The sequence below is a fragment of the Eumetopias jubatus genome, unplaced genomic scaffold (genome assembly GCF_037043125.1).
Source record: "Eumetopias jubatus isolate StellerSeaLion01/CBP00866 unplaced genomic scaffold, mEumJub1_p1.0 scaffold_1, whole genome shotgun sequence".
NCBI lineage: Eukaryota > Metazoa > Chordata > Mammalia > Carnivora > Otariidae > Eumetopias > Eumetopias jubatus.
The window spans coordinates 187,937,784-187,952,608 of record NW_028274807.1 but is presented as its reverse complement, the minus strand read 5'-3'; the positions used below and the strand labels follow the sequence as shown (position 1 = coordinate 187,952,608).

Here is a 14,825-nt window from a genome sequence, read left to right as displayed (position 1 = left end):
TAGTAAATAATAGCTAAATATGTGAAAAGAAATCTCCCTGGACATATAGACATAGAAAAACAGATGAAACAAAAATCAAATGAAGAAAGTGAGTGAAAAAATTTGTATTTGTACTAATGACTGGCAAGGTTGTCACAGTCTCGTATTTTTCTGGAGTTATATCTGGCAGCTACTACCCATTATGTCTTTCCCCTTAACTTGAACCCACGTAGAGAGATTCAGAACAGTGAACACAGACACTACATCCAAAGTTTATTGTTTTAATTGATGGGAATGAAACCAGGAAAAGGGATGCATGAAAACCCACAGAATGTAACTCATACTGAAGCATTAATTCTCCCTTCAGAATAAAAATCCTAGCTGCTGCTTGACCACGTTTTACTACTGCGCTGTGCTGTGCCAGGCCCTTTGCTTGAATTTATTGTATCTACCTGGAGGGGGTAAGGCCTTGAATCTGGAACCATGTTGCCTAGCCGCGTGTGGGACCTTCAGTAAGTTACTAGATGCATCTCTGCCTCAGGCTTTCATCTGTGCAATGGACATAGTAACAGTAGCTACTTCAAGGACTGTGGGGAGGATTAAATAGTTAATGGAATCTACAGTGCTCAGAACAACACCTGGCTCAAAGTAAACACTTATTAGCTACTTCATGACATCACTATTCCTATTTTACAGTTGAGGAACCTGAAGTTGCAGGAACCTGCTCAGGGTTCTGCAGCTGGTGAAAGATGCAGCCAGAATGAAAACTTGGAACAGCCAGGTTCCAGAATACCCCTTCTATGCTGCTATTCTTCCCCCCATTTTAGAGGATGACAAACTTTGGTGTCTTAACTGAAATGAGAACACGAACTATTCTTCCAGTTGAACTTTTCCAGTGAAAGCCTTCTGAATGGGAAAGCTGAGTGGGATCAGAGAAAAATCAACAATCCTCCTTTGCAAAGTGTCACTTGGTTTGTGTGAAGGAGGGGCTTTCCCTCAGAGGTTTTCCTCAGAATTTATTGCTAATTTGGCACATACCAGAAGGTGTCAAAACCAAGAAAAACTGAGGGCAGCACTATATCATTTCTGTCTAGTCAGCTCTGGCTCTGTGTTCTCTGAGGTTGAAATGCGCTCAGTAGACAGAATGAGAAGTACCTGGAGCAGATGGGAGCTCTGTCCCTGCAGACATCCAGGTGGCTTTCCCCTCCAGCTCCTCACACTACAGACAGATCTATCTGCATGGGCATGAGTGGCCTTCGACTCTCTCTTCAGGTCATCAGGATTGTGGAAATTTGGATTTACAAAGAGATAAATCAGCATTCTAGTGTTGTGACCAGAAGTTTAACCTAGTGGTTATATCTTAGGCTCAGGGTGGAAAAACCTATGTGGGAATTTTGGCCCTGCCATCAGCCGTCCTTTGGCTTGGCTGTCTTGTGCCTCAGTTTCCTCAGCTGCAAAATGGGGATAGTGTGTGAATGTGTTGTGAGGACTGATGGAGAGCATGCATGGCCAGGGTTTAGCACAGACTGGCACACAGGAAGTGCTTTGTTACATTAGGCCATATTGTTGCTTGGCGTTATCCTTAGTAGTACAGCAACAGAGACAGAAATAGTAGTTCTAGTACAAAGAGCATATAACTACCAACTTCGCAAAGGATTCATCTTTGGATTCTTTATTTGAACTTTGGTTTGGCTTTGGGGTGCACATCTAGTGGGAAATAAAGCAAAGTACATGTGTCTGCGTTTGGAACTCCAGGCCACATTTGCCTTGTGATTCTAATATATCCTTGCTCGTAGTATTTTTGTAAAACCTATGCCAGTGGGTCATTGACATCCCTGTCATTCGCTGGGGGCATTTTTATTAGATGAGAGGCCAGAGTGAACTATGAAGGACTAAACAGAGAAGAGAAAGATGCTCTTGGGTCTTCCATGGCCCCCTGGCTTCAGCATCCCTCTGCCCTGGGGCTCCTTGGCAGGGCAATACCCATGGTGATGCTTGTAACTTGTCATTTGTATAAAAAAAAAATGGTATGGTCTTCCTTCATCTGATGTTTGTGAATGTTAATGAATTAGTCAGCTCTATTTATTAAGTATCTTCTGTGCTTAGTATGAGCTGTGCGCATGGCTGCTCCCTAGCTATTCATGGTGAAATTTTTTATTGTATGTCTTCTCCCAGGATGGATGAGTACCCAGTGCAGAGACAAGAGTACGTGCTCCCCTCAGGATGCCTACCAGAAGCAACTTGCCCCTGGACACCGTACAAAGGGGTAAGGATGGTGGAGAGGGACATGAAAACCGGGGATAGTTTAAAGTTTCAACTTGGGGGACTGTGGAGCCAGAAGTCACCGAAAAGCCTAGAAAATGAGGAGTTGGTGCCATTCTGGTTTGGTGAAGATGAAGTTCAGCCCTAAGGGAGGAAGGGGCTGCATTTGTTTTCCTCTTTGTCCCTGTGCTGCCATGGCCCCTCGCCCATCACAAGTGGTGATGAGGCAGGGCCTTTTTAAAACATTTTCTTTTCTGCTAGAAATTCTTCATGTGAATTTCTTCTAAGAAGAGCAGTCACACTGAGACAAAACAAAGATTCCCACTGGGAGCCATCCATCCCCTCCTGGGAGAGTGAATGAGAGCATGGCGGTGCTAAGACTCCAGATGCCTCAGGCTTCTTGCAGCAGCCCAGCAGGAAGAAGCATGGACAGGGGAGAAGCACAATAAATTAATGAAAGCAAACAATGGTGACAATAGTCTCCACCACCAACTCTTACGTAGCTGTAGCCCTAACCATGTATCAGCCCCTGTTCTAAATGCTTTACATATATTAACTCATTTAATTCTCACAACAACCTTATGAGTCAAAACTATCATGAATTCCATTTTATGCTGAGTAAAATGAGGTTCACAGAGGTTAAGCAACTTGCCTACAGCTGGTAAGTGGTTAGTGCCAAGGACTACATCCTAGGTGATTGACCTAGTTGGCATTTATAGACAATAATACAAAAAAGAAGATAAAACAGAATCATAAAAGTATTCAATTAGTCTAAAAGAAGGCAAAAAAAAAGGAAAAGAGAACAAAGATCAGATGGAATAAACAGAAAACAAAAAGCAAGGTGACAAATAGCAATTTAATTTAAACCTAACTATATCAATAATCACATTAAATATAAATAGGCTAAATATCCCAATTCAAAGGCAGATTGGATTTAAAAGTCTAGAGTTAATTCCATGCTACCTACAAGAAATGCACTTTAACTCTAAAGGCATAAGTTAAAAACAGTAGGATGGAAGGGATTTACCATGCTAACATTTGCCTTTTAAAAAGCTGGAGTGGCTGTATTACTGTCACACAAAGTAAATTTCAGGGCAAAGAATATTACTAGGGATAAAGAAGAACATCTCATAATAATAAAGGGGTCAATTCATCAAGAAGACATAATAACCTTAAATGTTTATGCATCTAAGAATAGAGCTTCAAAATGAATGAGACAAACATGGACAGAATTGTAAGAAGAAACAAACAAATCCGCAATGATAGTCAGAGATTACGATACTTCTCTATCAATGATTGCTACAAAGTCCTTAAGTATTTGGATGATTTCAACAACACTACCGACCAACTTAATCTAATTGACATTTATAGAAAATAAGCCAACAAGGGAGAGAAAATGGAATCCTAAAACTATTCAATTAGGTCAGTAGTAGTAGTCTTGTTTGAGAGTCTGTGCCAATCTGAGTGGTGTTTTGGAGATTTGCAGGGAGGAGAGAGAGGTGTGATAGTTTTGAAGCACAAGAGGTCTAGAGTAGTGGCACAGTTAAGAACATAGAAGAGGAGAGGGGGTTTTTAAGAAGCATGGCTGAGACTTATAAACTGTATCTCCTTCAAGTTTCATTGAAGCATAACAGGAAAATCAGATTTGCTGTAAATTACTCTGGGTTGGTGTATTGTGGTTCATTGACTGAATCCAGAGTGGAATCAGGGGAGCTCTGTATTTCATTCAAGTTTTGGGTCCTTTGTTAAGGTTGAACTGGAAGGAATAACACAATTCTAGACCCAGCTCCAATGCTTAATCTCATTTGGGCGAGTCTGTTCACCACTCCACATCTGTTTCTCTATGTGTAAAGTGGGATTCATTCATTCACTTATTCATTTACACAACGAATAAGTTGATTTATTAGAATTTACTACATGGCAGGCCCTGTAAGAGCTACTTTGAACAAGGGAGACAAATGTCCCTGGTGACAAGGAACTCACAGTCCAAGGGGGAAGAACAGGCACTAAATATAGGACAAACCAATAAACAAAGAAATATGTGATGTGTGAGATGATGATAAGTGCTCTCCTGAGAATAAAGCAGAGTAAGAGAAAGAGAGAGGACACAGGTGGGCTAGGAAAGGAAGGCATTCTGATACAGTACAGAGACATGCAGAAATCAGGTGAGCCATGTAGAAAGCTGGGTGGAGAAGAAGAGGCATCCAAGGCAGAGGAAAGAGTGGGGACAAGGGCCCTCAGGTACAGGTGCACTTGGAGTCTCTGGGGAAGAATAAGGAGGCCAATGTGGCTGGAGGAGTGATCAAGGTCAGGTAGGCAGTGGAGTCTTCATAGCCATGGTAACAACAATGGATTATACTCTGAGATGGGGGATCATTGGAGGGTTTCCAGCATTGGAGTGATATGATCTAACTTGTGTGTTAAAAACATTACTCTTGCTTCATGGTGGGAAACAGACTACAGGGAAGCAAAGACAGCAGTAGGGGGGCTGCTGAGAGTAAGGGCACACGTGAAGGGGAAGAGGGATGGAGGCTTGGATCCAAATGGTGATATAGTGGTGATGAGGAGAGGCTGAATTCTAGGTTTATCTTGAAGGTGCAGTGAACAGAATTTGCTGATGGATGAGATAAAGAGCAAAAGCGAAAGAGAAATGTCCAAGATGACCCCAAGGTTCTTGGTCTGAGCAACTGGGTGAAGGGAGAGGCCATGTATTAATATGGGAGGATAATGATACCTAGTCCCTGTGAGGCTATTTCAGAGATAAAATGAGAAAGTGCATGTGAATACACTTGCTGAGCTTGAAAACACCATACGGATGTAAAATATGAAGAATTACTCTCCGAGGACTTGCTCCTTGTCAAATAGGCCCAGATCCTAATGTCTTAAGGCCAAAAAGTAGTGTTGACTTTCTCAATAACATTTTTCTGTTCAATAAGGAAAGTTATTCTGAGTGGCCCAGTGGTTCATTCAAGGAACAACAGTCCGCCAACAAGGACTCATTCACAGTAATTCTGATTTTCCTTTTATGTTTTGGTAAACATGAAAGCAGATAAAATTTATAACCTCAGCCATGCTTTTTAAAATTCCCTTCTCTCTACTATTCTTTAAGCTCTAACACTATTTTGATATTTTTCTCCTTCTTCCCCACACAATAGGGCCCAATAAAGCTATTTTAACTTTAAATGAAAAAAAAATTGTAATCCATAATAAACATCTTTATTTTCCTTGAGTCACCCCTTGCACAACTAATGCTGTGCATGCCTGATTTAGGCCACATTGGGTCTGACAGTGTTAGTAAGAAAGCTATTGGCTACTTCTCAGGGCTCCCTTAGGCCTTCCTTGTTATTTCCTGGCAGAGGGGTGATTTTTATACGGCAGTCTAGTAATATCAAATAGCGATGTAAGCTGTCAGAAGGGAGTTACATATTTCTTCTGTCATCTGTAGGGTCAAGGTAGCCTGAAATGTCTCAATAATTTTACAAATGAATCAAAAGAAAAATCAGTGAATTCAGATTAGTCAGTTCAGTTTCCAACGAGTAAATGAAGAGAACGTGGGAAATGGGAATGTGTCCCATGGAAAAATTAATATCCATGTAAAGTATGCTGTGGGAATTGAATGTGGGAGTACTTGGAAAACTCCTAGTGTGGTGCTTCAAAGGGGCTGAGAAGGTGGGTTCAGCTACTGATCCTTGAAGGAAGTTTAAAAAGACTGAACTTTTGAGGACAGACACATTCAATCATATTTTTGTTCGGTCTCTCTCTTTGGTCTGTCTCTTTGTCTCCTTCCATCCTGCTCACTCACACTCTGGTTCCTTTAGCAAATAGTTACTGAGTATTTATGAGCCAGTATTTTGCTAAAGATGCAGAATCTTTTCCTGTGTGCTATAGAGACTTAAAAGAATTCTCAAACCCATTGTCTTGAAACTGGAATGTTTACATCAAGGAGGAAGCAATGTGGGGGAGAAATTCCACTTAACATTTTTGGAATATATGCCAGGAGTATGATAACAAAGAGGAAAAGCTGACTTCACAGACATTTCATGAGATATCTTCATGAGATGCTAACCTGATTGAAGAGAAGCTGGCTGCCCTTCATCACGAACGGTTGAAAAAAAGACTACATGTGTAGCAAGGGTCTAGCTCACTCTCCCATGGCCTTCCCATGGCCACAGGCAGAAGAGTTTGGGCATAATCCCATCTCAGACTCTGGGAACAGTTTGGCTTCAAGACAATGCCATGCAAATTCTCTAACTCCATGCCAGAACTCAGGTTCAGTACTGGCCCTCCAGCTTGTTGGGAGACATTTTCTTTTCTGGAGTTCCCCATGCCTGAGGCCTCCAGTGCCCTGGCAGGGAGGTATCTATCTTTCTCTAGAAACTTGAGCGTTCCATGTTCCCTACAACTCCAAGGCACCAAAGCTGGAATGCTGTTCTTTTTCCCCGGCCACATGTTGCTGTGGTCTGCTCATTTGCTGGGGAGTGTACTTCCTGTCCCAACTGCTCCCTCCTGGACCTGTTTAAAGTCTTTATTTAAATCTGTCTTAATCAGTGGCTAGTCCCTGGTGTTGGGTTTTTGCATTCCCCAACCCCCGAGCACATAACCAATTCTCAGTTTTCATGTCAATTTTATCACTTTAAACCATCTCATAAATGCACACACCCCAAGAGAATTGAGACGTGTTTAGTGACCAGAAGCGTTAAGCAGAATGGCAATCGGTACCTGCAGAATCCCTGAAAAACAATCCATTTCCTTCCACTGGTTAGATATCCGTCCCATTCAGAGTTATATGGCCCAACTTCTCTCTAAGTGACACGTTCACATTTACTGAGATAGTGGGGTCCAAGCAGTTTAACAGACATGGCATATACCCAGTTGTCAATAAACAATTTCTGTACAAATCATTGATCTGTGAAATGAAACTTATTTTACTTATTCTTTTTATGCTACTTGAAATCACTTAATTACTCATGTCTCTCAACCTTAAGAAACTGAAGGTGATCATAAATTTTCTATGTTTTGGTCATTTATTTAAAGACTACACTAAACACTAACACTGATTCAATGTGAAGTGAACGTTTGAATGTCGCCTCTGGTACCTGCTCAGGTCTCTTGGATGTGGCTGTTAATAAAGGTGAAATTGGATGATTCATATAGTCTGAAAGATCTAGATGCCACTGAAAAGGTACATAAAGCCAATAAAACCTCCTAAACCAGAACCACCCAGCATGCTTCTGGGAACACTTTGAATTGTACTGGAAATCCTATTAGAAAAGAAGGAAATTATTCTATCTTGACAGCACAAATGCACATACAGTAATTGTAAGAATTGAGGAAGCTTATAATAATCTCTCATGAATCCTTTATATTTCCTTCCATGTACTTCTCTGAAGATCAGTTTTTGTTTTTAGAAAATATTTTAGGAAATGGATGGAGATCTCTCTAAAACTCCCACTTGGAGAAGAAACACTTACCCAGAATGCTTCATGTTCTGAGGCTTATCCATTCGGACAGCAAGTTTGATTTTGAGGTCTTGATCGGGGCAGTTTTTGGAGACTGTCATTTTGTGCCACTCTGACTGTTTGGGGCTGTTTGGGGTGGGATGGAGAATAACCTGTAGGGAAAAATGACAACCATCTTAGCCAGAAAATGGAAAGCTGGTCATGGGCATGTTTTTAATCAATGAGAAACTTTGCTGCTGAGAAGCTGAGTGTCTTGTCCAGCTCCCACAGCTGGCAGGCATTTAAATAAAGCAAAGCCTGGCCGCTGCACTCCAATCCAAGGCTCTGACTACCAATTGTGGCTGCCTTGTGCCAAGCAGACCAGCTCGAGGACAGAAATGGTGTTCTCTTGCTCTCTTCTCTCTCCCCCTGGCTAATTCAGCAAAAGTCAGGATCATGGTTTCTGTGATTCTCTTTTTGCATTTTCCTAAAATTCAGAAGTCCTAAAACAACCCAGAACAGACAATGTTCACACATGATTCTCTCTCTATAAGAAGATAGATGTATGAAAGGAAGAAATATCCTTACACATTAGGGCACCTCTCGTCCGCTCATCTTTCTACTCCTCAGGATTCCTTTCTCCTGTTTCAGGAGGAGACATCCCTCAAAGGCCACAGGGGCAAATGGAAGGGACTTTATGTGAGACCTACGGAAGCGAAGGGTCTTGCTGACACACATTTGCACACCATTTCGCCAGGACATGGCATCTCTGTCACAAAACACCCAGCTCTGTCCTGGCTTGAAAGGAAGCACACACAGCAGGAAGGATGGGCTCTTCGAAAGTGTCTTTCACTCTGTGCTTCAGATATGCTACTCTCAACGTGGGTCTCTTGCTTGGTTCTCACTGCCTCCAGGGCCGGAAGCGAGGCAAAGATTTATGGATAACTCAGCACATCCCCTTCTTTGTTTTGCCACCCGAGTTCTCAGGAGCCACATGGGATCCGAGGAACATGCACTCAGGCAGGAGTGAACTATCTGGAAAATCCCCTAAGCTGAGGGAACAGGCACTAAATATAGGCACAACGAAAGCTGGGCTTGCTAAGATTTGCTTTTGTGGTGGCAGCGTGCCCTGCTTTGTTGCACATGGGCTTTGGGCTCTGTTTTCACAGCATCTATTTTCTCTAGGTGCAGGGGAAGGCAGCCTCTCTCCTGGGCTGCTTGCACCTCTGCAGGGGGACCGGAGGGGCTTAGAGTTTCAGAGGCAGACACCCCGGCCTTCCAGATGCTGTCAGCCTCACTGTCCGCCTGTAAGCCTGGCTCATAGGGAGGGTGGGAGCCGATGGCTTCCCGTGAGGCAGCGCAATGAGAGCTCAGGAAGAGTGGGAGAGCTGGGCGGAAACACAAAATCAGCCCCCTCTGACGGGTCTTGTTTGTGCTGATTTTCCACCCCTTCTCATTCCAGGCCTGACCCTTTTCTCCTATTACACTCCCTCTCTCCGATGAAAGAAAATTGATCATTTTTGCTAAATGCAAAATTTGAGTCTTCTCAATGTCTTATGGCATGACTGAAATAGGAGGCCTGATTTTTCAGACTGGAGGTTGCCAAAGATTTTTTGATCATGCCCTATGCTGGTAAAATATGTTGAGCCAATAGCCCAATTTCTGTAAATATACAGAATTATATACAAATTATATATATATACAATTTATACAATTATACAATATATACAATTATATACAAATTATATACAAAATATATTGATATAAAAATATATGACCATCAAAATACAAATATATAAAATATCATTATATATTTATATATGTTATATAAATATATATCATTATATTTATATTTTATATATTTACATTATATACACTTATTTTGTATTAATATATTACATTGTTACATGTAGCATAACATATACACAAATATAGAAGTCTTAAAGATGAGCTAAAGATAAAAACTCTATTTTTAAGTATCTTGCTAATTGTGGCAGCTTTATACTATTAGCCATATTTTAAGGTACCCTATATATTTAGGGCAAGGCTCACTGTTCATGATACTGGAAGTAAATCTGTAGCTCAAGTAGTCTTGTGAATCATTTCAGAATCTCTTGACTGACATCTATCTTATCTGACTACTTTGGCAGTGATTTGATCTCACGAATGCAGATGACAGCCCGCCTGCTTAGCAGGACGGGTGTCAGCTCCACCATTTTTGTGCTGTTTGCCAGGCTTGCAATACTAGTATCATCCTGAGATTATAGCCCTTTTGTAGTAATCTTTGCAGGCCACTTATTCATTCTGTGAGGGTTAATTTCGTTAAAATTCTATCATCAAACGGATCAACTGACATAACTGGTACCAGCAAAGTGTAGTATGTTGTAGGATGCTGGAGGCAAGTAAGTCAGCGTGCCGCTGGGCAGCAGAGACCCTTCCCTCCCCTCAAGAGAATGCCTGTCCCTATATGTCACTCTATATGGTGTTCCATTTCCTGAGACCCCAGCTTTGGGGAGATGGAGAGAGGGGTGCTGCTGATCCCAGGGAAGCTGACCCTCTCTCCTGAGCTAGTTTGGCCTGAGGGGTGAGGGGGGGGTGATGTGCTGGGAACCAAGGAGGAGGAGGAGGGACTGGTAAGAGAAAGCCCAGCCAGGGCCAGATCAGCAGCAGGCAAGGCCCTGAGTCTCCTTCTGCTCCTGCCCATTTGGCAAAATCAAAGCAGGAGCAGTGCTCTGGGCACCCGGAGCTCATTAACAGGCCTTCCACCATATGGATTCTGGGCGTGTTTCCCACTGGCAATATGGTGTCCATTCGCCGACACAAATGACCACAGCTCATTACTGGCCCCTCCACAAAGACGACTTCTTCCACGTGGTGGCTCCCCAGGGAGACTTCCTCTCCGGGGTGGATGGAGAGGTGAGGTCACTGCAGTTCTCTTCCATCTTCATCTCCACCCTGCCATGTGCCTGACGGGTTGACGACTCCTTTGTATGTGTCAGTCCTGCTGAATTATTAGGGTCCTCCTGGGTGCACATGAGCCCTGAGCAGTCCACACACCTCATCTGGACATTCCAGGCTGCTAATCAAGCACTTTGTCATCTCAGCCGAGGACCATGTGTGCTGTGCTTTGATGTGGTGATGCTGATGTGGGAATACAACCCACTCTGTGCTGTGAGCTGCATGCCAGCCAGCCCCAGCTTCTCTTCGTTACCTGGGCGCACAGGCAGGTCCTCCTGGGGGGCTGCTTTGCCCTCAGGCTTTACTTGACTGATCCTCTCCAAGCCTTAGCGTATATATCCTTCCCTACCTCTGCATCCACCTCCGACCCCGGGAAGGCATTCCTGACCCTCAGACTGGGTTACAACCACTTGCGATGTTCTCCCAGGTGTTCTTTCTCTCTAGAGACCACTTACCACGTAGCACTATAATTCCTAGTTTTTATGTCTATATCCCTTGAGTTTTTTGAAGTCAGAGATTTTTGCCTGTCATTATTTCTGTTTGCTCTGTGCATGCCACAAATGGTGGGACACCATGGGCTCACAATCCTAGCCCATGAATAGAAGTTTGATAATATTACAGTATTGGTAAGCGTGTAGAGAAACAGTCACTTAGGCCTTTTGTGGAAAATCAATTGGTGTATACTCTTCAAGGGACAATTTGGTAGTATCTGTCAAAATTCAAATTTCATTCAGTAAAACATTTTTTTTGAAAACTATCCTACACATACACACACACATATGTGCAAAGAAATAAATGCAAGGCTATTCACTGAAGCATTGCTTATACAGCCAAAGACTGGAAACAATCTAAATATATTACGGTCCATCTATTCATGGAATATCACACGGCTATGAAAACAGGAAGCATGTCAGCATGGGCTAGCATGGACTGATCTCCAAATATACTGATATTTCAAGCAAAGTGCACAGCAGTATGAATACAATAACTTCCTGCCGTGCTCTTTCTCTTTCTTTCGAGGGATGTATACACAGATGCTCGTATATGTGTAGAATACTGGGTGAAGAATACACGATAAACTGAAAACAAGGTTTTTCTCTGTAAAAGATACTAGGGCAAGTTGGGAAGAATCATTCATTTTCACTAATATCCACTGAAAATTTTTTTGCAGTGTATGAATTATTTTTTCAATTAAAAAGGTTGATTAAAATGAAGCATAATGAATATGGAACAAACTAGATATTGTTGAATGAATGAATGTAGCACTGGGATTTTAAATGTGGTTGTGTCCTGCTAAGCTTGGGAACAATTTGAGCATAGAAATACTCCCTCAGGGGTACAAGAAATTGCTTCACTTTAAAACTGAAAGCAGTCTGGCGGTGGCGTGCAGAGGGGCCGCCAGCAGAGGGGCCGCCAGCAGAGGGGCCGCCAGCAGAGGGGCCGCCAGCAGAGGGCGCCCCAGCGGGCACGTGGACCAGGCAGGCCGATTCCACCGCAACTGGTGGGAAGTTTCTTTGGTACAAGAGTAAATTCTTATCTGGGGAAATAGGTAATGGGGCTAGAGGAGAGAATGAGTTCTTAAGAAATGAATAACTATATGGGGCTGTGGCAAGCCCGTGGCCTTCACCACAGCAGCAGAGCCGAGGGTTTTATTTCTGCATAGGGACAAAGTGGTACAGTGGAAATGGTCCTGGAGATGAGTCAACATCATTCCTGGCACGTTACTTGCCTCCTCTGGGCCCCAGTGCACTCGTCTGGGCAGGATGAGTAATAACTAATTAGGGTTATCATGGAGCATCAGGGAGGGGGGCTGCACAGCGTCCTCAGGGACGGGCACACGTACAGCGCCTGGGCACCACCCTCACTGGGTGGCTCTGGGGGAGCTTCCTGCCTTCCATGGGAATCTGTTTCCTCATTTATAAAATAAAAGGGTTTGGCTAGCCCAGAGGGCTTAACTTTCCTGAGTGGAAACAGCTTTGAGAAGTTGGTGAATGCTTTGGACTTGTGAGTCCAGAAAAATGCACATATGCCCCTCCCCACCTCAACCATTTGCAAACCATTTCAAGGGGTTCCTGGATTCCATGGAACCTTCTGTGGACTCAGGCTGAGCATTCCTGGACTTGCCTCTTCTAACACTAATATCCTGGTCTACATTCTAGTAATATGATTCCGGGTCAGCTCTATAGATGAAAGCCTGATTAAGTAGGTGGGCACAAAAGGACGAAAAAAGAAAGCATGCTTACTGTGTTCTTGCTGGCCTTGTTACGGGTGTGTGTGCCTATGCACTTGTCTCCAGATGTTCTCACATTATTCCACTGATGACATACCAGGGGCTTAGAGAGGCTGAACGTTTGGCTGAGGTCAGACAGCTTTCGGAAGGGATTATGCAATCAACCAGTATGGAATGAAATGTATTGGGAGTCTCTGTGCTGGGCTCGGGGTATAGGGTAGTGAACAGAATAGTTTAGGATTCTATGCCCATGCAGTTTTCATAGTCCAGTGTGGGAGACAGAAGCCAAAATTTCTGTAAATTCTTCTTTCTTTCTCTCATTGGTGATCAAGTTTAGTGGACGGGTGGCTGGGGTAGTAGTGAATGAAGGAAGATGGGCAGTCAGGAAAGGGCTCTCTGAGGAGGTGGCATGTATGTAAGGAAGGAGGCAGCCTTTTGAAGAGCTGGGTAGTGGGGACCGCTCCAGGCAGGGAGAAAGCCCTCCAATGCAGGAAGGAGTGGTTTATTCAGTGGACTAAGATTTGGCCTCGATACTGATGCACAGTGGATGAGGGGAAATATAGCAACAAAAGAGGCTGAGGAGGTGGGCAGACACCAGATCATATGCATCCTTGTAGGCTGTGCTACCGAGTTCCAATTTTATTGTAAGCAGTGTGGAGTGATGGAAGCATCTGAAGCCAGTAAATCTAAGTTATATTCTGAAGAGACAGGTTGCCTGGTGCAGAGTCAATGGCTGAGAAGTAAAAAGAAATGTCTTTATTATCTCAGTGGTACTCAAAGGGACTGGTACCACCCTTTGGGATGTTTCAGAAATTTGGGGGACATTTTTGGTCGACAAAATAATGGTGCTGGGCTCTGCTGGTATTGAATGGCCGGGGCCCAGGGATACTACACGTCATGCAGTGAATGAGATGTTCCTCCCCAGTGAGGAATCGTCCTGCATCTCACACGACTTCTGAATATTCCCGCTGGGTGGGAATGGAGGTGGAAAAGCCTGTTGATAACGAACTGAGTCTAGATCTTAAATCTTCTTTACATATTGTTAAAAAGAAAACCACAGGCATCAAATGGTGTTACTTGTTCCAAACCGGTGCTCAGGACATAATCTAACTGCAGTTTCAACCTCCCCCAGAAATGTAGTCTTAACGGGTCAGTCAGGAAGTTTTTGGTCAGGGCTGGTGAGTCTGCCACTTGGGCCCTCTCCATTCCCCAAAGAGAGATGGGGTCATCTGTGTGATAAGACCCCTCACTTTTCCCCCTAAAGGAGAGCCATCTTGCCTAAACAATCCTCTTCTTTTGCTGGCAATTTCTTGCCCCATTGTCCTGCAGAAACCTTGGTTTTTGTACATCTTCTTGGAGCCCCCTCTACTTGCAGATGGGATCCTGCCTGATTCATGAATCATTTAATAGCCATTTTTATAATTTGGAACAATATAGAGTTGAAGTATTTTTGGCACTTTTCCAGGGAAATCGAGGAAACTGTGTTACCAAAACTTGTGGGCAGTTTGAAGAAATCAGTTTACTGACTTTTAAGCTTTGGAGCTTCTCCCCTCCATGGCGGGTTTTGTCGCCGTGACCTTCAGAGTGGTTCCCTACGTGGGAACAAGGACAGTGTTCCTTCTTTAGGTCTTCTAGTGCAGTTGTGCCTGAATCTTTACATTTTGAAGTTATTTCATTATTAATTAATTCCCTTTTATTTCTTCTTCATATTACATTATTGTACAGATTTTTAAATTGTTAGGTGGGCCTGCTTGTTAAATTATCCAAGAATTTCACTGCAGGATGGGAAGGGCATTGCAAATCTTTGCTCTAAAGGGTGTCCGGGTCTGAGGGTGTAGAGAACCTCTGCTGTATCTTCTGCAGGGTGCACTATTGGTAGCCCAGATTTAAGAGGAGAAATGGAGGGTTGGAGAGGTTGAGGGACTCGCCCAAGGTCACACAGTCAATGGAAAGTAGAG

General features: G+C 43.3%; 1 protein-coding gene across 15 annotated transcripts in view; it reads right to left on the bottom strand.

Annotated features, from left to right (window-relative positions):
* The window catches only part of CADPS (calcium dependent secretion activator), a 470,398-nt gene that overhangs the window by 168,502 nt on the left and 287,071 nt on the right, over positions 1-14,825 (bottom strand). For all 15 annotated transcript variants that reach the window (XM_088021921.1, XM_088021929.1, XM_088021901.1 and 12 more), the window contains exon 8: positions 7,713-7,852. In XM_088021921.1, the coding sequence (XP_087878047.1) occupies positions 7,713-7,852 (140 nt within the window). The remainder of the gene's footprint in view (positions 1-7,712; positions 7,853-14,825) is intronic.